Raw genomic sequence first — 24,711 nt, forward strand, 5'->3', positions numbered from 1 at the left:
GGGATAGAGGGAAATTTGGCCAATTGGATAGAAAACTGGCTAACCGGTCGAAGGCAGAGAGTGGTGGTAGATGGTAAATATTCAGCCTGGAGCCCAGTTACAAGTGGAGTTCCGCAGGGATCAGCTCTGGGTCCTCTGCTGTTTGTAATTTTTATTAATGACTTAGATGAGGGAGTCGAAGGGTGGGTCAGTAAATTTGCAGATGATACGAAGATAGGTGGAGTTGTGGACAGTGAGGAGGGCTGTTGTCGGCTGCAAAGGGACTTAGATATGATGCAGAGCTGGGCTGAGGAGTGGCAGATGGAGTTCAACCCTGCCAAGTGTGAGGTTGTCCATTTTGGAAGAACAAATAAGAATGCGGAATACAGGGTTAATGGTAGGGTTCTTAGTCAGGTGGAGGAACAGAGGGATCTTGGGGTCTATGTACATAGATCTTTGAAGGTTGCCACTCAGGTGGATAGAGTTTGTAAGAAGGCCTATGGAGTATTATCGTTCATTAGCAGAGGGATTGAATTCAAGAGTCGTGAAGTGATGTTGCAGCTGTACAGGACTTTGGTTAGGCCACAGTTGGAGTACTGTGTGCAGTTCTGGTCGCCTCACTTTAGGATAGATGTGGAAGCTTTGGAGAGGGTGCAGAGAAGATTTACCAGGATGTTGCCTGGAATGGAGAGGAAGTCGTACGAGGATAGGTTGAGAGTTCTCGGCCTTTTCTCGTTGGAACGGCGAAGGATGAGGGGTGACTTGATAGAGGTTTATAAGATGATCAGAGGAATAGATAGAGTAGACAGTCAGAAACTTTTTCCCCGGGTACAACAGAGTGTTACAAGGGGACATAAATTTAAGGTGAAGGGTGGAAGGTATAGGGGAGATGTCAGGGGTGGGTTCTTTACCCAGAGAGTGGTGGGGGCATGGAATGCGCTGCCCGTGGGAGTGGTAGAGTCGGAATCATTGGCGACCTTTAAGCGGCATTTGGATAGGTACATGGATGGGTACTTAATCTAGGTTAGAAGTTCGGCACAACATCGTGGGCCGAAGGGCCTGTTCTGTGCTGTATTGTTCTATGTTCTATGTTCTATTTACATATGAAAGTAGTAAAACAATCATGGTCATTCGAACAGATGAGAGACGCAACAAACAAACAATCAAGGTATTTTTCAATGTGCAATTTCAGTTACGTCACAGTACAGTTTTGCTATAAATTCTGTGTCTTACAACTATGTACTCCACAACCACCTGAAGGAGCGGCTCTCCGAAAGCTAGTGCTTCCAATTAAACCTGTTGGACTATAACCTGGTGTTGTGAGATTTTTAACAAGGTATCATCATAGCTTTGAACACAACAGGTTTCTTTGAAGTTTGATACCTTGCTTCTTCCGCAGTATAATGCATAAGAGGGAAAATTCTGTGCTTGCTGTGTCGATTCTATTTGCAACCTTGTTGTCAAAGATATTTCCGGAGAATGTACTTTTGGCATAGCTAGAGGCTTCAAAGTTCTCATTGATCAGTACAGGAGATTGGTATAGCCAGGATTTGATGACTACTTGTGGAGTACCTTTGTCTTCCTTACACTGATGGTCAGTCCACGACAATGAACCGCTTTTGAAAAACAGTCCAAGATCCTTTGAGGACCCTGCTCGCTACAAGAGACAAGGACAGAGTCACCAGCAAAGAGAAATTCCTAGGTCAGCTTTGTTGAGGAATTCTGTCATCTCAGTTTGAAAAAGATTGACATTTGTTTGGAATCGGATGCATACTCCATCAACATGGCCCAGAAAGTTTGACTGCAACAAAAATGCTGAACAATACAGGAGCCATGACACATTATTGATTCACATAGCAAAATGGTCAGTCTATTTACTTTAACCAGTGAATCTGGCTGTCATTTTATTGTGAAACTGTTGTATCAGATTTACAGCTCTATCAGGACATCCAGATTTGGATGAGAATTTTCACAAGGCCTCTCTGTTTACTCTGTCAAAGGCCTTCATTCGATCAAAGACCCAGTAAAAGTTGCATCTTTCCGTAGCATTTCTCTTGCATTTGCTGAAGAATGAAGTTATGTTGAAAATATCTCTCCCTTTCCTGACAATTTTTCTGGCAGTACATGTACTATGTCGCTGACTATCTGTCAAGTAGAATATTTTTCTCAAATCTTACCAGCCATGACAAACAGTAAGAGTCCACTGTTAGTCATACGCAGATTTTTGTCTTTTTCCGCTGAACTACTGAACAACAGTGGTACATCTAAGCTCCTGGGGAATGGTTTGGTGATTCTATAAACACAAATAGAAGTCTAGCTGGGTACCCCCAGATTCACAAATTTCTCCAGGGATCCTGCCTGAGGCTCTCTTTCACAGTGAGGATCATGTAACTTTATCATTCTTCACAACAGACTTTCTCTGTCCAGGTTTTCACGTTGGCCAGTCTGAAAGCTGGTCTGTCACTAACCAATTCACAGTGGATGATGATGAAGTATATCCCTAAAATGTTCAACCCAGCACACACTGATAATTGCCTAGCCTATCAGGAGAGATTTTCCGATCAGCACTGAGAACAGGAGGGTAGCCACTTGAGGACCATTCACAGCCTTCAGCATGACAAAACATTTTCATAAAGCTCTGATCAACAGACTTGAAGACCTGTGACTTGTTTTATCTACTGCGTGTTGCAGATCCTAAACAGCTTCTGGCCCAAGTCCTTTTATTTCACCTGGAGTGATTTCTTGGCAGGCAGCAGCTGTGTCTTTGTTTTCTAGTCATACCACATTTTTCTCTTTAATTCAGTTCCTTAATTTGATCAACATTTTCAAATTCATCAAATCTCAGTGTTTTCTTGTGTTTCCAGGAAAGCACTAGCAGTTTCCAGAGCCATTAATTAGATATTAACCATGCCACTTCAATTTCCTGGAGTTTCCTCTGGAAGACACATAACTGCCTATCAGATCAGAGCCCAAACTATTCACTGCTCCCTGCAGGTGCCAGTTTCTGTATATCAATTTTTTTGCAAGTTTGGTGTATGTTGGTCATTACTGTATTTCATTTCTGAGTGTGACATTCACAGGTCTGTAGAGCATTCTACTGCACTCACGACCCTGTTGATTATAATATAGAATTAGAATTCCTACTGTGGGGAAACAGGCCCTTCGGTCCAACAAACCGACCCTCCGAGTAATCCACCCAGACCCATTCCCCAAATTTACTCCTGATTCATACACCCAACCTATACACCCCTGAACACTATGGGCAATTTAGCGTGGCCAATTTACCTAACATGCACATCTTTGGATTGTGGGAGGAAACTGGAGCACCCGGAGGAAACCCACGCAGACATGGGGAGAATGTGCAAACTCCACACAGACAGTCAAGGCTGGAATCAAACTCAGCTTCCTGGTGCTGAGGCAATGGTGCTAACCACTGAGCCATCGACCTGCCCCCCATAGTTTATGATGCTCTGCCAGGGTGACGAAGCCAACCTGGTGCAAGTACTTGGATCATGGGTGCATCCAAGTGTTTTTGCACTTTACCTATTATTGAAAGTTGAGAGGGGTATCTACACTGAACCCAGTCTGTTTTTCAGTCACTACCTTTGCATCGTTTAAGTCCCCATCACAATGGGATTGTCCTTCTGAGTATTTGTAATACTTACAGCTCCTCATAGATGTTGGCCTTAATATTCGCAGGACTCAGTGCCACAACCCCGCACCGCCCGTTTCTACCTCCTGCCCAAAATCCACAAACCTGACTGCCCCGGCCGACCCATTGTCTCAGCGTGCTTCTGCCCCACCAAACACATCTCTGCATACTTCGACACGGTCCTGTCCCCCTTAGTCCAAGAACTCCCCACCTACGTTCGGGACACCACCCACACCCTCCACGATTTTCTCTTCCCCGGCCCCCAACGCCTTATCTTCACCATGGACATCCAGTCCCTATACACCTCCATCCCCCATCACGAAAGCCTCAAAGCCTTCCGCTTCTTCCTTTCTCGCCGACCCAACCAGTATCCTTTCATTGACTGAACTGGTCCTCACTCTGAACAACTTCTCTTTCCAATCCTCCCACTTCCTCCAAACCAAAGGAGTAGCCATAGGCACCCACATGGGCCCCAGTCCTATCCTCTTCGTTGGATATGTGGAACAGTCCATCTTCTGCAGCTACACTGGCACCACGCCCCACCTTTTTCTCCTCTACATTGATGACTGTATCGCGCTACCTCGTGCTCCCACGAGGAGATTGAACAGTTCATCCACTTTACTAACACCTTCCACCCCGACCTCAAATTCACCTGGACCGTCTCAGACTCCTCCCTTCCCTTCCTAGACCTCTCCATTTCCATCTCGGGGAACACGACATTTACTATAAACCAACCGACTCCCACAGCTACCTAGATTACACCTCCTCCCACCCTGCCCCCTGTAAAAACGCCAACCCATATTCCCAATTCATTCGCCTCCGCCGCATCTGCTCCCAGGAGGACCAATTCCAATACCAAACAACCCAGATGGCCTCCTTCTTCAAAGATGCAATTTCCCTTCAGACGTGGTTGACGATGCTCTCCACCGCATCTCCTCCACTTCTCCCTCCTCCCTTGAACCCTGCCCCTCCAATCACCACCAGGACAGAACCGCACTGGTCCTCACCTACCACCCCACCAACCTCCAGACACATCGTATCATCCTTTGTCATTTACGCCACCTCCAAACAGACCCCACCCACCAAGGATATATTTCCCTCCCCTCCCCTATGAGCGTTCCAGAAAGTCCACTCCCTCCACAGTTCCCTCGTTAGGTCTACACCCCCCACCAACCCAACCTCCACTCCCGGCACCTTCCCCTGCAACTGCAAGAAATGCAAACCTTGCGCCCACACCTCCCCCCTCAGTACCCTCTAAGGCCCCAAGGGATCTTTCCATATCTGTCAAAAATTCACCTGCACCTCCACACACATCATTTACTGCATCCGCTGCACCCGATGTGGCCTCCTTTACATTGGGGAGACAGGCCGCCTCCTTGCGGAACGTTTCAGAGAACACCTCTGGGACACCCGCACCAACCAACCCAACCACTCTGTGGTTGAACACTTTAACTCCTCCCACTCCGCCAAGGACATGCAGGTCCTTGGCCTCCTCCATCGCCAGACAATGGCAACACGACGCCTGGAGGAAGAGCGCCTCATCTTCCGCCTAGGAACCCTCCAACCACAAGGGATGAATGCAGATTTCTCCAGCTTCCTCATTTCCCCTCCCCCCACCTTATCTCAGTCCCAACCCTCGGACTCAGCACCGACTTATTGACCCGCAATCTTCTTACCGACCTCTCCACCCCCACTCCGGCCTATCACCCTCACCTTAACCTTCTTCCACCTATCACATTCCCAACGCCCCTCCCCCAGGTCCCACCTCCCTACCTTTTATCTTAGCCTGCTTGGCACACCTTTCTCATTCCTGAAGAAGGGCTTATGCCCGAAACGTCGATTCTCCTGCTCCTTGGATGCTGCCTGGCCTGCTGCGCTTTTCCAGCAACACATTTTTCAGGACTTGTCCTTGTTGAGCGTGTTGTACATTAGGCAGATTGCTGCATACATGTTGTTCACAAGTAGTAATCAAAGAGTCCTTAGATGATTAGATGCCCCTGGGCAGAACATCTAGGCTTTTTGTGTTGCCAAACTTGACAAAGTTCTGCACAGGCATTAGGAGTTGTAGTCTTTATTCTATACATTCCACATCTTCCAAGAAGTGAAGTGAAGCTCCTGCTTTTTATTCTTGTCTCACTCACACAATACTACAGTTTGTGAATGAATGCTAAAGGAATACATTTGGGCTGCTAGAAGATCCTGGGTGAGGTATCTTAATCTTTACAGTTCCTGGCAGGATACCTGAGAGCTTGAGTTTGGGGTAAGGAGGAATGAACTAATTTCCCTTCTTTACTCACTTACTACCATTAGTCGGCTGCAACAAGATTAATTTGAAAAGAATCTCTTCCCTTGTGGGCACGTGTCCCTCAGATCCAAATGAACTCATGTTTTAAGAGAAGCCAATTTAAATCAAGCTTTCTTGAACTAACAAAAATAATGAACAAGACATATTAGTAAAAGTATATAGAACACCCACAGATTAGAAATAAGAGGCAAGTCCAAAAAGATTTTAAAAACTGCTCGAGTCTCTGACTTGCTCACAGTGAGCAGATAGTTGAACATTGTGGCTGTAGCAGTGGACACAACTGGTAGTAAACAGTCAGTTTCGCGATCCATAATTTTGCAGATTAGTTGAGATCTTGTAGTTCTGGTGTCAGCTGGTTTCCTTTTAATTGGTTCTGGTGCTTGGAGATGGACAAGGTCTTTATCGGTAACGAGGTGCTTCAACTGTGACCTTCACAGCCCATAAATACTTGTACTCAGGCTGTACACAGGATACTACTTAGTCCTACTAGTCCAATCTGGGAGAGTTGAAACTGGATTTTTCACCCCTATTCTTGTACATTCTTCAGAAAGGGAAAAAAAAAGAGATACCATTCATAGTGGAGTGGCTTGCTGTTCAGCAGGGATCGCCAACCCCTCATCATCTTTAGAGTTACAAGTGACCACAGTCCAATATGATTAGAGTTTCTTTAAAAATTTTAGCTATTATTTTCTTCCCCTCTCTCTTTAGTCTGTATCAGTCCACATTTTAAAAAAAAACACATTTTGGAATTACAAGTTAAAAATGTTCACAGTACTTTGGGATTCTGACCCAGATGTCACAGTATAGGTTACAAGAGGATGTCTGTGAAGGAGTCTGTAAAATGTGTACACAAGAAACACCTGCACTTGCAGTGTCACAGTGAAGATCAGTTGTGCTTGGCTCGCCCTACTCTCCATGCTTTACACATCTGTTCACAAATCAAGGAGGAGGAGTGGAGATGTGGTTAACAGCAATGGATGATTTGCAGCATCTTCTGTGCCTGCATCAGTGATGTTTATAGCTATCCACAAAGCTACACTGACAGAATGGGATAACCATTTCCTCTGTAACATCCGTCAATACAGCTTTATTTTGTGCACTTGTAAAATAAGAGCGGTTGGACAGGCAATCTCTCACATGAACACTACCTTAAGTGTTACCCTCACAGCTTGGCTTGCAAACTGACAGTTACTGGGGCGTGTTCAGGGCTACTAGAGCCATAGGTGGGAGCCGAGGGTCAAAGACCACGTGCAGTTAGCCAGGTAGGTATGAAGTAGAATGACAAAGACTCCTGTATAAGTGGTAAACTCTGACACATGCGCATACTTCCAGAAAAGTGTGCACAGATACTCATTGTAACTCAACATGACCCAGAAAAACCAAACTGAAAAAAGCATTTCTCAATTGGGATAGCAGATGGTTTCAAAAAAATGATGCTGTCACAGGAAGAGACCCCGCTAGAAATAGCATCAACCACTATTTCAGTTGAGGTTCTATTCCAAGTGATATGATACTCTCAATCAAGCATATAGTTATGCACATTTGCAGTACCCTAGTGAACCATGTTAAGGGCAAATACTTGCAGAACTCAACATGTTCAGACATGTGAACCAAAGCTGGACAAGGTGCAGATGGGTAAATATTCAAGCATTTGGGCTCAACACAAAGTTATCAAAATTAACAAGTTCACAGATCACTTACACTACAAATAAGTCTTACTCATTGAATAAGACGGATTTTCAAACACTACTTTCTTCTGTGAAGCACTGTCGAAAAATAAAGATGTTTGACGAGTTCTTTAATTTATAAATCAAGAAATACATGAGTTCTAACACCAACGCCAGGGAACCCTGCAATAAACCTTACTCCAATCTAAGAAAGTACCATTCACCATTGTTCCGCCTGTCAATTTTGTACCCATGCTGTTCACAGCCCTTTGATTCTACGAGCTCTAACTTCACTCAGAAACCCATTATGTGACATTTTATCAAATGTGTTTTGAAATGAAAGGACCTCTACGTCAGATTTCAATTCACAGCCAGGAGAGCAAAGCAGGAAGGCTATTGAAAGCTATCTCGACCCTTTGTTGGGATGGGTCCCAAAGGCAGCAATAGCAGTCAGCAAGGGGCAGTATGCCCCCCCAAAAGACACCACCAGGCAGCTGGGACAAGCAAGAGCCTCAGCAGGTGGCCCACTACCCAGTTTAGAGAAGGACTCTGACGCAGAGACTGGATAGTGAGCTCTTGGATCTGCAGTTGGAGCGCCACCACAGGAGGTACAGTACATCAAATGTTACATTTATCTTCAATACAGTAATATTTATTGTTTTTAACGGTTATTTTATTTATCAATATAGGACTTGTCATTTAAAATATCATATTTTAACTTGAACATAACATTTTAAATCTTTTCTTAAGAAAGCCCTACATAACCTAACTTCTCAACGAATAGTTTTTTCTTCCCCATTTAGTTTCACTATTTTCAGGAATGCAACCCTGACAGAGGACAGCCTGTCCAACTGTCTCAGTCTGTTAGGATAACAGAATTCCTCAACTACTGTACAGCTTTTGTAATTCTCTGCAATTTCCTTGCATATTTATTTCTCTACATCTCTCTCACTAACTAGTGTTCTACAGAATACATCCAACATTGAAATGACCTATTGTCTTTTTTAGCTCAAAGTAAAATATTCTGTCCTTGATTCCTCTGGAACATTTGCTCCAGCACTAACGTTTTACTCCTTTACTCTCCACCATTACCCAGCCTTCCCCCCATCTTTCCTCAACAGTACGTATCCTGAAATATTTATTAAGCACATTCACACAATGTTGATTTTCCTGCTCCTCAAATGTTGCCTGACCTGCTATGCATTTCCAGCACCCCACACACAACTCTGATCTCCAGCATCTGCAGTCCTCACTTTCTCCATTCACACATGCATAATAATCCTGATCTAGACTTTACCTTCCCTCACACATCACTATTTCTGCCAAGTGAGATCTGCCTTTCCAAATTCTCTGTACCCCTTGGTTTTCGACTCTAACATTACCTTGTTGTTCCCATACCCCTGCCAAGTTAATTTACATCCTCTCCAGAACCATGAACAAAACATGACATCAGGAAATTGGTCCCAGCGACTCCCCTTTGTCAAGTATTATTCATTATGTCCCCGAATTTCATCAAAATCCATCGGTTCAGCCACACATTCATCTGTATTCTCCTATTTCTTCCCTCACTGGCGCTTTGTATCAGGAGTAATCCAGAGCTTACTTTGAGATCCTGTTGCTCCCTAGCTCTCCCAATTGTTGCAGGAACCACATCCCTCCTTTTACGCACATTGAAGCTGAAGTGGACTACGTCCATTAGCTCACCTCGTCTTCTTCTTTCAGACACTTGACATCATTGATATTGGCACGAGGAATGCAACATCATTCTGGACTCATGTCTGCGGCCACAATAGTCTGTTTGTTCCCCCAACTATCTAATTCCCATTCACTACTGATTTTCCACTCTTCTCCTGTCTCCTTGCATACCTAAGCCCGCTGTGGAGCCAAGGACCTGGCTGTAACTGCATTTGTCAAGTGAACCATCACTGTCACCAGGATTCAAACCTTTCTACACATTCATGGAAAGATATAGGCTTTGTAGTCTAAGGACATTGCGTCACATTTCAAATGCATGTCAGATTCAACCCGACCAGTAATCCAAGATGTCAAAGACCGTCAAAGGTTTTTGTTTATTCAAGTATACACCAAGCGTGCAGACATGGTTGAAAATCAAGATCAAGCCAAAAGGAAAGGCTCGTGTTTGCCTATCTGCTCACTATGGCCTAAACTTGCCATGTGGGAACTAGTAACAGGAAATTGTAAAATCATTGGTCCAGCAGATGAACTGAGACAAGCAGAATGCTCAAACAAATACATATACAACTTCCTTAGACCTTTGCAGACTCTAACGTTACATTAAGGAAAGCTGTGGGAAGAGGACAATCATCTGATACAAAAACAGGGAAGACTAATTAAAATATAGCCACTGTCAGTTGAGGCAAGAAAGGATTCAGAAGCAAAGGCTGCACCTGTTCAAAGATAATGGAAGCATGAAGTGACGGAAGTAAAGATTAGAAGGGTTAAAGATCATCTTCATTTCTGAAGCATCAACGTCTGCTCTAAGTCAAACCTCTAAAGCACAAATAACAGATGCACTACAACACAGCTATAACTGCCATTTATACAATTTGATACATTTCTTAAATGTACTATTTGCAAATTCTGATTTTGCTTCATATTTTGATGTCAATATTCAATCCATCGTTTACAACACTGTGATGATCAAATACAAAAACTAACATGGATTTTATTGGACTAGGTGTCATTAAATATGCTATTTTTCTTTTAATGATGCACGTCACCATAGACAGCAAACATGCAATGTGGCAAGAGTTCAGATTCTCCTGAAATTATCTATTACATTGTTTGCTTTACGCAAACAGTATTCATCTTTGTTCTCATTTTTAAGTAGTTGTGGATTCATATACTAAGTGTCCAGTAAATGAATAAATATTTTGACTAATTAATAATACAAAAACAATGTGATAATTGTTCATACTAAAACAAAATACAGTGAATGCTGGCAATCTAATGAAAGATCAGAACGCTGAAATATTGCCTTTGTTTCTCTCTCCACAGATGCTGTCAGAGTTTTGAGCATTTTCATTTTATTGTTAATAGTTATCAATGTTTGCCAATCAATCTCTCTGGTAACAAAAGGACAATACAAACCATAGGATGCCATTCCATCACGTTTTTGTTTTGGAGATTTCACTGTCAAAATTTCTTACATTTTGCTTGTTTTTCTTTCATTACTGTTTAATGAGATCTTTCTCCATCTCTCAATTTGAATTTAATTAAGCCAACTGTCTTTGCCATTATATTTCTATTCTTCTTTCCTTAATAGTTAAGGAAATATGCTGATGACCTTCCCATTCATTCACGGAGGTTTAAGATCCCCCATTACAATCACCACACTTATCAGCTTACACTTGCTTGAAGATAGGTCTTACAGCACAGTGGTAGCATCCTGAATCTGGATCTTTTGGTCCAGAGTTAAGTCCCACTTGCACTCACCTGTCATAACATGTCTGAATAATTTGATTAAAATAATTAAGCTCATAGGAAATTACCGTGCAAAAGAAAAAGTCTGGCAAACAGCTTTTACCAAGAAACATCCAGCTCATACAGGCTAGCTATTCCCATCATAATCTGGGATGTCTTGGCCCTTTACAGTTATGACACATTACCATACAACTTAATGTGTACCTATTAGTTCCATTTGTTTTAGTACATCAATGGCCTGCTTCACATTTGAAGAGATGTTAGGAAGTTTTAAAATAATTCTAGCTCCCAACCTACAGCAAAAGGCCTGTGAATTTTCGAATTAACGTAAGCCATTACCTCTTCAAAATACAAGCATGCTATGCTTACTCAAGTGAAAAGCAACTGAACTGCTGTATATAATGGAGGGGACAAAATTTACACATACAGTTAGAATGTTACACCTGAGAGTTTTAAGATCCAGATAAGATGAAATGTTTTGTATTTGACTATTAGGGTATCTGCGTACATCTTACCGTATCCAAACTTAAGATCTATTTCATTTTAAATCCCTTAAAACACTGCTGGTATCTGCGTACATCTTACCGTATCCAAACTTAAGATCTATTTCATTTTAAATCCCTTAAAACACTGCTTTATATACAGTACAAAACTTAAGTACGATGTTATTACATTAGCCAACATTTTGCAAACATAATTCTCCACAGACTCAGTGAAAATATATTTTTGTTAAAATATTGCTGAAGTAGACGCACGGTGGGGGGGGGCACAAGATTACTTTCAGGTTTTTTATTATAAAAATGTTAAACTTTTAATCAATATGGTCACAGTTTCTTAACACTTACTGGTGACTTCATATGGAAGAGAAAAAAATAAACATTAAGCAAAGTTTGAAAAAAACGACATCTGTTGTGATATCATGTACTGCTGCATTTGGAATATTTTGTTAAGTGATTTATGTCAATATTGGGCATGCTATTGCTTTGTAGCAGGTACAGTAGATAAACATCCAACAGTTCACATCAACCAGTGAACTAACACCCTGTGACAACTTGCATTTATAGAGCGCCTCTCCTAAGGAGCATTCAAAAGCATTTTTAGTGGACTACAATTGTAATGCAGGCAAACACAGCAGCCAATTTACACATAGGATGGTAACACAAGCAGCAATGATACAAGTGACCAGATAAAGTTTCAAATGTGTTGGTTGAGGACAAGTGCTTGCCAATTTATCAGGAAAAAATGCCTTGCTTTTCTTCAAATATTGCCTGGTGTCTTTTTTACATACACCCTCGTAAACTGGCAGATCAGGCTCCAGTCTGATCATAAAACAATATAACAATTTCCAGGAATGAATGCAGGAATCGGCTTGGATTATATGTTCAGTCTCTGCATTGGAGTTAAACCACAACTTTCTGACTCAGATTCAAGAGAGCCAAAGTGACTAACTCTTGGCCAAATTAATTAGCTTGCATTTACTAATATATGTCTGAACTGCAAAATCTTAGCAGCTGCACATATTATATACAGAATGAGAATGCATTTGAAGGAATTTGGACAAGAATAGGAATCTTCTATTTTTTTCAATCCAGAGATAAACACTAGATGTTAGTTTTTGTTTATTTTGTTACAATATCCTGAAAGTGTGAAATTTAAACTCAGCTGTTAAAACTAGCATGGAAATCAAATAATTAGCGCAATTTACAAATTCACCTCACCATTAATCTTCAGCTAAATTTCAGAAACAAACCATGGTCAGTGGCTAGCACTGTTGCCTCACAGCGCCAGGGACCCAGGTTCAATTCTGTCCTTGGGAGACTCCCTGTGTAGAGTTTGCAAATTCTCTCAGTGTCTTGTGTGGTTTTCTCCGGGCACTCCGGTTTCTTCCCACAGTCCAAAGATGTGCAGGTTAGGTGGTTTAGTCATGTTAATTGCCCATAGTGTCCCAGCATCCAGGAACAGGAGATTCGACGTTTCGGGCACAGGCTCTTCTTCAGGAAATGAATGATTCATTCCTGAAGGGCCTGTGCCCGAAACGTCGAATCTCCTGTTCCCTGGATGCTGCCTGACCTGCTGTGCTGTTCCAGCAATAAAGTTTCAACTTTGATCTCCAGCATCTGCAGACCTCACTTTCTCCTCGAAGATTAGCCATGTGAAAATGGAGGGTTACAGGAATAGGGTAGCATGTTGAGTTTGGGTGGGAGGCTGTTCGGGAGCTGACGTGGACTTGTTAGGTCCAATGGCTTGATTCCATACTGTAGGGATTCTATTTTTAAAAAAGCATGATATGCCATTCAGCCCGCTCTACATCCTACTGTGGCCTGAATGCTATCTCCATGCTAACCTCTAACAGCCATGACTCCCTGTGAATGCAATGTTCAAAACAACTACATACACACTGATTATAGAACATGCCATAACCTTTAAATATTGACTACTGAATAATATTTAAGTCTTTTCATTATTAGAAAGAATATTTTGCATAAATATGAAACAGCAGGCTATCCAAACAATGCAAGTGAAAAATTGCAAGATACCTTACACAATAAAATTAATGACAGCTATCTTATGGACATTGGGTGTGTCTCCCCTTTTGATGGTCTGCAACAAAATCCCTTTAATTAGCCGAAGTCAGCACTGGCATAATCAGATGTAGTTGGTTTTTGAAAAAGCAGACAGATTCTGGAGTGAACAATCAGATGCATGTCAAAGCCACCATGAAATGGAGTATGCAGTACATTCTAATGGCAGCAATAATGAACATTAGTATCCCCAAAATGAGTTTTATTTTCTTAACTGTTCGAAAGCTGTATAATCATTCCAGATCTATAGGACTATCGTAGTAAACCTAGTCACGAAAGGCGCTCTAATGCAGTTCATTTGGTTGCGTTGATAGCCTTAAGGATAGTTGTATTATCTTTAGTATGGTACACAGATAGATATAGAGCACTATGGAGGGACCACTGCTGTCAGCTTAACAACTTAACAGAAAATGCATGATAAGCATATTTATCAAATATAGCACTGACTATGCAATTTGAAACGAGCATTTGGTTCTAAAAACTTGTAATCAATCTTTACCATTACTGATCTACACTAGTGCAGGCAACGAAACATTTCAGATCACTTAATTCAATTGAGTCCTGACACAGCTTATTTTTTCTTTAACAAAACGCTCAAGATTATCACTTATGTTTACTCAGTTGTGAAACTAACAATATGTTTGAGAACTACTCCTTTGTAAGAAACAGAAAGCAGTCCAGGGTCTATAATTAGACAAATATCATGGTCGTTTGGGAAGCGCTGTACAATCCAAGAAGCATTTGTTCTAATATTAGTGAAAGATTTGACTTTCTGCACAGTTGATGAAAGCATTATGGCATGAAAAACAGAGTTTGGGGCTTACTGTGCAATTACTACTCCTTAAATTGTGTAAAAATGACAAACTAAGAATTAATAAACTCTGAACTGAGATTTTCATCTGTTCCTGACACTTATTGATGTGCAGTTCTAAAAGGATACATGCCAATTAATGACCATGTATGTCTGGATGATGAAGGCAAAGGGATGGACACAGATAGAAGTATCATTGTTCACTTGATTCTGATCAGATGTACCTCAATGAAAGTCAAAGCCTTTTTAAGAAAGAAAATACAACTGCCCATTCCCACTCATTGCAAAATGGTTCAAAATACACAGGGATTATGCATGAATTCTCTCACAAAAGTCTCCACAAAAGGCTGGGAGAATTCAATCACACAGGTAACCAACAAGAGAAAAGCAGTCCCTAATGTGAAAGTGACAGAATCAGGAAGATGTTACCCTTCCGATCTGAAGCTGTGAACTTTTTGGTGCTTGCTGCCAATAGATTTTGTTTGCACTGCACTAGTGAACCTATTAGCAGTGAGCATGAGAGACAAACAGCCTGATTGGAATAGCAGAAAAGGTAGTAGCTGATGACGAGCTGAATGATCACAGTACTCAGGCCACTGGGATGCAAGAAGTGAGACACGACACCAGCAAAGTGAAGCCCCTTTTGCCTTTCTGAATCACAAAAAAAAAATTGGATAAATCAAAATTATGCAATTGCCATGGATAAAATGTCGTAAAGACAGATGTGAATTGGATTATGTTTTTGTCTCTCATTAACAGTTAGGACATGCTCACTTCTGAGTTGGTGTAGTTCGCTGAGGTGACAATCAATTGGAGGATCAGGATCATAGAACCCCAGTGTGGAAGGAGGCCGCTCAGCCCATCGAGTGCTCACTGACCCTCCTTACAGCATGCCACAGACGTACCGTATCCCTATAATCCCACATTTCCCGTGGCTAATCCACCTAATCTGCATATCTTGAGACTGTGGGAGGAATCTGGAGCACCCAGAGAAAACCCACACAGACAAAGAGAGGATGTGTAAACTCCACACAATCACTCCAGAGTGGAATAGAACCCAGATCCCTGGCACAGTGAGGCAGCAGTGTTAACCACTGAGCCACAACACCATGGGAGCAACTCCATTGCAGTTGCACAAAAGACAGTAGCATCTGCATCTAAGCACAATGACAAATGATAATATTACTATACCACCTCATGAATGAGTTAATGAGAACCAAGCAGGAGCCCTGAAAACCAAAAAAAAAGCCCCTCAAAAAAATTGATGTCTAGACTATAAGCAGCTTTCAGTGAACACCATTCTAAAACGCCAATTTGAATGGATATCATAAAACAACTGCACACTGTAGTGTGAAACTTCAGTGCTCAAGTAAATTTGAAGTGGGAAACCTACTTCAGAAACAGTAGATGTCAAAGAAACTGTTTGTTGAACTCAGACTTACATTTCAGTGCTCCATCATCGACAGACTAAAGACCTGAAAAAATATTTTGGGTTTTCTCGGGCTTCTGACTAATTATCAATGAAAACGAAATTTATATTGGAGAAGCGGAAGAATTATTTTGAAACTTTTAACAGTCACCTTGTCTATGTTGCAAGAAATTTCCCAATAAAGCTGAATCCACTTCAACTGCTGTATGTTACCCATTTTGCTGGGCTATTACATTCCTGACAGAGTCCCATACCAAATGAGAACCAATTTTATTGTTCATTGTATCTTAGCACCCTGAGCAGCTATTTTCCTGTTCATTGCACCCTCCACCTCCCAACCTCCTCCAACTCCCCTGTCAGAATAGGCCCAGTCACAAAGGTTAGGGAAAATCAGAGACTCCCTTCAGTTCTCAGCCTTCTCGACTTCTGAAGCTTCCTCACCTGGAAGCTGAAGTCGACTCAGCAGCATGTACAATAGGTGCAGGCCCTTGTTTGCAGTATATTCTTTTACCAAAAAATAGGAATTATTGTGCAAATGTACTGTACACCCATGGTGTCACAAAACTCTAGAACGTTGAGTCTAAAAGCCATGATTGTATTGAATTTCTGGGAACCAGAATAGAGATGTAATATCTCAACATCAGCCTTCTTGCCTTAGAGTTTAACTTTTAGGATTCTCAAAAACAGAGGATTCACATCCATTGGACTGAAGGGTTGGGTAAACTTAAAGGATTGTGTAGCTCCATTCCAACAAGAAAATAAAAGCCTACTTTTTCCACCAGACTACAAACTTGATTGAGTTTTTTGAAGAGGTAACAAAGAAAATTGATGAGGGCAGGGTTCCCCATGGGAGATGGATTAGCAAAGTTAGATCTCACGGAAAACAGTGAGAACTAGCCATTTGGATACAGAACTGGTTCAAAGGTAGAAGACAGAGGGTGGTGGTGGAGGGTTGTTTTTCAGACTGGAGGCCTGTGACTAGTGGAGTGCCACAAGGATCGTTGCTGGATCCTCTACTTTTTGTCATTTACATAAATGATTTGGATGCAAGCATAACAGGCACAGTTAGTGAGTTTGCAGATGACACCAAAATTGAAGGTGCAGTGGACAGCGAAGAGGGTTACCTCAGATTACAACAGGAACTGGACCAGATGGGCCAATGGGCTGAGAAGTGGCAGACGGAGTTTAATTCAGATAAATGCGAGGTGCTGCATTTTGGGATGGTGGCCCATCGGCAGGGGTATCATTGATTGACCGGTTCAGGGCTCAGCACTCATACCGAAGGCGGCACAGCGAACATGGACTTACTTTCAGCTTTTTAGTCTGGAAGTATTTGAATGGTGCCAGATTGGAGCAACAGTTAAATCTTTTCACTTTAATTGACTGCGTTGTTCATTTGAGTACAGTGACAATAAATCATTCTTTCATTCATCTCTCACCCCATCTTCCAACTTGTTCTACTCTGCATTACCTCGTCATTCTCTCAGTTACGATATTCATAGATAGAATAGAATTCTTGCAGTATGGAAGCAAGTCATTTGGTCCATCAAATCCACACCGATCCTGCAAAAAGCATCCTATCTAGACCCAACACTTATCCCATCCCATAATCCTGCATTTCACAAGACTGCCACTTAGCCTGCACATCTCTGGATACTACGCATCTTCGCATAATCAATTCACCTAACCTGCATGTTTGGACTGTGAGAGGAAACTGGAACACCCGGAGGAAACCCACGCAGGCATAAGGAGAACATGCAAATTCCACACAGACAGTTGTCCAAGGGTGGAACTGAACCCAGGTCCCTAGCCACTGAACCACAACCAGAAATATACCCAAGAGCAGCTGGTTTCTGCAGAAGCATTTCAAACGAGGAAATATCCTTTTAGCATATGCTATATCACTTGGGGCGGCACGTTGTTCAGTGTTTAGCACTGCTGCCTCACAGCACGAGGGATCCGGGTTCAATTCCGGCCTCAGGCGACTATCTGTGTGGAGTTTGCACATTCTCCCTGTGCCTGCGTGGGTTTCCTCCGGGTGCTCCAGTTTCCTCCCACAATCTAAAAATGTGCAGTTCAGGTGAAAGGGTCATGCCAGGTGCTTTAACCAAGGGTAAAAATAGGGTAGAAAAATGTGTATGGGGGGGCGGGGGAGTGGGGCGTTTGTTGGGTGAGACAGTGAAAGGTTTAAGGGAAGATGCTGACCAACGTTGTCAAGCTCCAAAATGGTATGAGAATAATTTTTTTTGCTGCATACTCATTAACATTCCAATCTCCCTACTCTGCATATACTGTACATTGACCGCACAGACACAGACACATGGCATTCCGAAAGAATCAGCGCAGAATAATGAGCACCCATATCGGTTGCCATTTTGATCCCTGGTCAATGGCCCTTACCATGCCCAAATTCTCAACCATGGTGTATTATTCAAGGGTAAATTGCTTTCCAGACTATCAAAATGTTGATGACAACTGGCGAAAGACTTGATCGTAGCCTGATAACCTTACGGCTCTGGTAATCCCAGAATGAGTTACCATCTGCCTTCTCTCTGAACTTTTTAAGCAAGACACAGAAATACAATAGGCAGAAAATGTATTAAGCATGTTCTTCCAAATAAACCTGGTGGACTATCACCTGGTGTTGTGCGATTTTTAAGTGTGTACATCCCAGTCCAACACCAGCATCTCCAAACCAAAATATTTCACAATGTATTATGTTTGAAGGGATCATTGCTGCGCAATCAATTGGAGCAGCTAATTTTATGTAAGATTGCCTCTCGGTAATATAACCTAAAGGCATGAGCTTAGGTTCCACAAATTCTCTGGTGACTCCAGCTCTACCTTGCAAACAAGGTTTCTCAACCACTCCCTTGACTGCACTATCAGAAAATAAACTGTACAGTCTGTTCAGATATAACACAATAATTATGTTCTCCTTTGATCCATGTTAAGAAAATTATGCAATAGCAACATCATTTAAACTAATGGGGCCAGAATAGAGTTATAGCCAATACATGTGAAAAGTTTGCGTTCTACAAATAACAATCTAAATTCTTCAATCACGCTAAAGCCAATTCACATTGAAGAAACACATATTAAAGCAGAACCCACTGCAATATCCTTCAATTAACCACTGGCAAAATCAAGGCCATTGCGTGCGGTCCCCACTTGTAATTCTGTTTGCTCAGCATCGACTTCACCTTCCTCCATGCCACCATCTCGGGTTGAACTGGGCATTTTTCAATCTCAGTCTATACGTTGTCACGATATTAAGCTTCCAACTCAATAATCTCTCCATTGCATAAATTGCCTATTTTCACATTAGGAACATGATCCACCTCAGTCCATCTATTTTCAAAACCATCATTCACGAGCATCCATCAACTCCAATTAGTGCTTATTTGAACAGCCTTCAATCTTCCACCTAATCCAACACTCTATTGACTTCCTATACAAAGCCTTACTCTGCCATCCAAACTCATCAATGGCTACTGGTCTTCCAGCCCAATCAATATTAACATTCACAACATCATGTTTTACTGCCTCAGTGTCTCATTTCTCCCACTATCTGAAACCTCTTCCTGGACGTAAAAAATCTTTGGTGATTTAGCTTCATGTGTTCTCCTCTCTTTGCCCCTAGCCTTAGCATCCACCAGCCATATCAGCTCCATGCTCTGGAAAGCACTCCATAAACCTGTAGCCTCTCTAACTCATTCTTTAATACCCATACCTTTGGTCACCTTTCCTAATTTGCTCTTCGTCGGGTCAGTGTCCGTTTTGATCTGGCAACACCTTGGCTGTTGTTGTACTTTATACAATGCTACGAAAACAGAAAAGTTCTTATCCAAAATACTGCCATGAGGAAGAAAGGCTTCCACAAGCCTGTGAATTTCGATGTGAATTACTTCTGAAAAATATTTGGCTCATTATATTGGGGGAAAATACTATATCTATCGCATTGGATTCAGCTGGACTGAGTTTACATTTCAGAATGAACCATATACCCACACGTTCTGAATCAAAAGTCAGACATGGGTTATAATCAGAATTAAGTCCGCTTGTTGCGGTTAACAAATTGGGAGTTTGATGGTTTGTACAAAGTTTAAAATGAAGGAAGACATTCCTAGTATAGACTTCATAATGTCGCAGTTAAAATGACTGATGAAGCAATTTGGAATTACTATAGTCACAAGACAGAATAAGCAGGTGCAGATTAAAAGTAATATTTTCAAGAACAAGAGATTTGAAATAAACTAACCAAGCTTAAGTCATAAAACCTTACACTAGATTAATTAAAAATCTATGATTATGAAATACAGATTAAGATTTACGTGCAACCACTAATTTGTAGGATTAATCAGAGATTAGTTAGGATGGAAGCTGCAAAACTGGATGAACAGAGTAGTGTTCTCTAGTTTACTACCGGTGCCATGAGATAGCGAGGCAAGGAACAGGGAGCAGGCGCAGCTTAACACGTGGCTGCGCAGCTGGTGTAGGAGGGAGGGCTTCAGATATGTCGATAATTGGGATGCCTTCTGGTGAAGGTGGAAAGGGACCAATGTCCTGGGTGGAAGGTTTGCTCAAGTAGCTCGAGAGGGTTTAAACTAGTATGGCAGGGGAGTGGGAACCTGAGCTGTATACTGGAGGTGAGAATTGATGCAGATGAGGCAATAGCAAGAGGTAGACCAGCTAGTGGGAAGGATTTTCCTGGAAAGGAACCAAGGTATCAGTTAAAGTGCATTTGCTTTAACGCAAGGAGTATCAGGAAAAAAGTGACAAACTTAGAGCATGGATCAGTACCTGGTGCTATGATGTTGTGGCCATAACAGAGACATGGGTTTCCCAGGGGCAGGAATGGTTGCTGGATGTTCCAGGGTTTAAGAGTATTTAAAAAGAAAAGGGAGGGGGGGAAAAAGAGGAAGGGATGTAGCACTACTAATCAGAGAGGGTATCACAGCTACAGAAGCTTCCATTGTCGAGGAAGATCTGCCTACCGAGTCAGTATGGGTGGAAATTAGGAACAGCAAGGGAGCAGTCACCTCTTTAGGGGTTTACTACAGGCCCCCCAATAGCAGCATGGAGATGGAAGAAAGCATAGGTCGGCAGATTTTGGAAAAATGTGGACATAGTAGGGTTGTTGTAATGGGTGACTTTAACTTTCCCAATATTGATTGGAACCTCCTTCGAGCAGAAGATTTGAATGGAGCTGTTTTTGTAAGGTGTGTTCAGGAGGGTTTCCTAACTCAGTACATTGACAGGCCGACGAGGGGAGAGGCCATTCTAGACTTAGTGCTCGGAAACGAGCCGGGGCAGGTATCAGATCTTGTGGTGGGAGAGCATTTTGTTGATAGTGACCACAACTGCCTCACATTCTACATAGCTATGGAGAAGGAGAGGATTAGGCAAAATGGGAGGATATTTAATTGAGGAAGAGGAAACTATGATGCGATTAGACATGAGTTAGGAAGCATGGATTGGGAGCAATTGTTCCATGGTAAAGGCACTACAGACATGTGGAGACTGTTTAAGGAACAGTTGTTGCAAGTGATGAATAAATACGTCCCTCTGAGACAGGCAAGGGGTAAGATAAAGGAACCTTGGATAACGAGAGCGGTGTAGCTTCTTGTCAAAAGGAAAAAGATAGCTTACATAAGGTGGGGGAAGCTAGGGTCAAGCTCAGCTCTACAGGATTACAGGCAGGCGAGGAAGGAGCTTAAAAATGGTCTGAGGAGAGCCAGGAGGGGGCACAAGAAAGGCTTGGCAGAACGGATTATGGAGAACACAAAGGCACTTTACACTTATGTGAGGAATAAGAGAATGGTCAAAGAAAGAGTAGGGCCGATCAGGGATAGCGTAGAGAATTTGTGTGTGGAGTCTGTGGAGGTAGGGGAAGCCCTAAATGAGTTTTTTTGCTTCTGTCTTTACGAAAGAAACAAACTTTGTCGTGAATGAAACCTTTGAAGAGCAGGTGTGCATGCTGAAATGGATAGAGATAGAGGAAGCTGATGTGCTGAAAATTTTGTCAAACACTAAGATTGACAAATTGCCAGGCCCGGACCAGATTTGTCCTCGGCTGCTTTGGGAAACGAGAAATGCAATTGCTCCGCCACTTGCGAAGATCTTTTCATCCTCGCTCTCCACTGGAGTCGTACCTGAGGACTGGAGAGAGGCAAATGTAATTCCTCTCTTCAAGAAAGGAAATAGGGAAATCCCCAGCAATTACAGACCAGTAAGTCTCACGTCTGTCGTCTGCAAGGTGTTAGAAAGGATTCTGAGGGATAGGATTTATGACCATCTGGAAGAGCATGGCTTGATTAAATGCAGTCAACACGGCTCTGTGAGGGGCAGGTCATGCCTCACAAACCTTATCGGGTTCTTTGAGGATGTGACTAGAAAAGTTGATGAGGGTCGAGCTGTGGATGTAGTGTATATGGACTTCAGCAAGGCATTTGATAAGGTTCCCCATGGTAGGCTCATTCAGAAGGTCAGGAGGAATGGGATTCAGGGGAACATAGCTGTCTGGATACAGAATTGGTTGGCCAACAGAAGATAGCGAGTGGTAGAAGAAGGAAAATATTCTGCCTGGAAGTCTGTGGTGAGTGGTGTTCCACAGGGCTCTGCCCTTGGGCCTCTATTGTTTGTAATTTTTATTACTGGATGAGGGGATTGAAGGATGGGTCAGCAAGTTTGCAGAGGACACAAAGGTTGGAGGTGTCGTTGATAGTATAGAGGGCTGTTGTAGGCTGCGGTGGGACATTGACAGGATGCAGAGATGGGCTGAGAGGTGGCAGATGGAGTTCAACCTGGATAAATGCGAGGTGATGCATTTTGGAAGGTCGAATTTGAAAGCGGAGTACAGGATTAAGGATAGGATTCTTGGCAGAGTGGAGGAACAGAGGGATCTTGGGGTGCAGGTATATAGATCCCTTAAAATGGCCACCCAAGTGGACAGGGTTGTTAAGAAAGCATATGGTGTTTTGGCTTTCATTAACAGGGGGATTGAGTTTAAGAGTCGTGAGATCTTGTTGCAGCTCTATAAAACTTTGGTTAGACCGCACTTGGAATACTGCGTCCAGGTTTGTTCGCCCTATTATAAAAAAGATGTGGATGCTTTGGAGAGGGTTCAGAGGAGGTTTACCAGGATGCTGCTTGGACTGGAGGGCTTATCTTATGAGCAGAGGTTGACTGAGCTCAGACTTTTTTCATTGGAGAAAAGGAGAAGAGGGGACCTAATTGAGGTATACAAGATAATGAGAGGCATAGATAGAGTCGATAGCCAGAGACTATTTCCCAGGGCAGAAATGACTAACACGAGGGGTCATAGTTTTAAGCTGGTTGGAGGAAAGTATAAAGGGGATGTCAGAGGCGGGTTCTTTACACAGAGAGTTGAGAGAGCATGGAATGCGTTGCCAGCAGCAGTTGTGGAGGCAGGGTCACTGGGGACATTTAAGAGACTCCTGGACATGCATACGGTCACAGAAATTTGAGGGTGCATACATGAGGATCAGTAGTCGGCACAACATCGTGGGCTGAAGGGCCTGTTCTGTGCTGTACTGTTCTATGTTCTAAATTATCCTCCTCTGCTCCTATTCAAACCTGCTCTTAAGAATCAAGGAGTCCATCCCAAACAGAACTAAAATGAAAACTATATATTCTTTCCCTCTTCAGAGATGCTGATTCCTCCATAGCCTCTGGTTCTGTGAACATTGGTTCCATGGGTACAGCTCACTCATTTATTAAACCAGTATAGCGTGTATGCCACTGCCAGAATCAAGAATGAATGTCTGGAGAACATTCACCCACAGGAATGGCACAAGCAACTCTAACTCTCTGTTCCTTCAACGATCACACACAAACACACCCAGTGGTGACTGCTTTATCATAATCAAGAATCGGATGAACTTGCTCCTTCTTAACTCAAGGTGGTTGATGATAATTGCAGTATTCTGATAATGCCCTGCTGAGGTCAGATAAATTACAATAAGTCACAAATCTCTGATTTACTCCTGGTGTAAATAAAATTATACAGACACTATTTTGTCTATATTGCAACTGCCAACATGCTGCAGAACAAATTAATTTGTGTTAAGTGGTTGGAGAATTGGGATACTGTTAGTCAAATGAATCAATGGTTCACTGGATACACTTGCTAAGCCATTGGTCGAGCAACAAATGCAGGTTTTAAAAGGCTGGAGCCAGAGTAAATCAAGGTTTGTTCACTGCCAAGCATAAAATTTCAGTGTTATAGACAAGAGAGTGTTAACTGAAGTACAGTAATCCATTTTTAAGTTTTAGGATTACCATCATTGCAACTGCAACAGAAAACATTTAGTAATACCAGGCAAATATCTTAGTGCATTAAACAAAGGTTTTCCTTTCAAGTATTTTAATAGTTATGAAAATAAATATCAAATATGCACAGAAGAACAGTCTTTTGACTTACAACATACAATGCAGTTGACAGAATTGTTTGAATAGATAACTCAAATTTTTGTTTGAGATGGTGACATTCCCAAGTAATTTCCTCAACACTATCTGCTGTCAGCAATACTGCAGCACACCTCTCCCTCCCAAACCCCTTTTTCTTGAACCCTTTTAAAATTCACATGAATAACGCAAAAGAGAATCCTGAAAATGGCTTCAAACTTCCACTTCAAAGATGCTGGACTGTAACCAGTAACATTAGCAATCATATTTGCATGCAGCAAAACATAAAGGGGGAGTTCAATAAGGACCAGAGATTTTGGACATTAGAAATGAACTGATTAAAGTTTTATTATCTAAGCTTTTGTGCTGGTATTAGAACTGGCCTTATTTGTTTAATGGTATGACTCCGCTC

General features: G+C 42.2%; 1 protein-coding gene across 1 annotated transcript in view; it reads right to left on the bottom strand.

Moving 5' to 3' along the window:
* The window catches only part of LOC122541052 (RNA polymerase II elongation factor ELL), a 79,646-nt gene that overhangs the window by 53,940 nt on the left and 995 nt on the right, over positions 1–24,711 (bottom strand). The window contains exons 2-3 of the mRNA XM_087981202.1: positions 19,603–19,692; positions 14,970–15,091 (exon numbers count right to left, since the gene is read on the bottom strand). Of these exons, the coding sequence (XP_087837328.1) occupies positions 14,970–15,091; positions 19,603–19,692 (212 nt within the window). The remainder of the gene's footprint in view (positions 1–14,969; positions 15,092–19,602; positions 19,693–24,711) is intronic.

This window comes from Chiloscyllium plagiosum, unplaced genomic scaffold (genome assembly GCF_037043375.1).
Source record: "Chiloscyllium plagiosum isolate Xiang-an unplaced genomic scaffold, Cpla_swu_hap1 HiC_scaffold_39, whole genome shotgun sequence".
Classification (NCBI taxonomy): Eukaryota; Metazoa; Chordata; class Chondrichthyes; order Orectolobiformes; family Hemiscylliidae; genus Chiloscyllium; species Chiloscyllium plagiosum.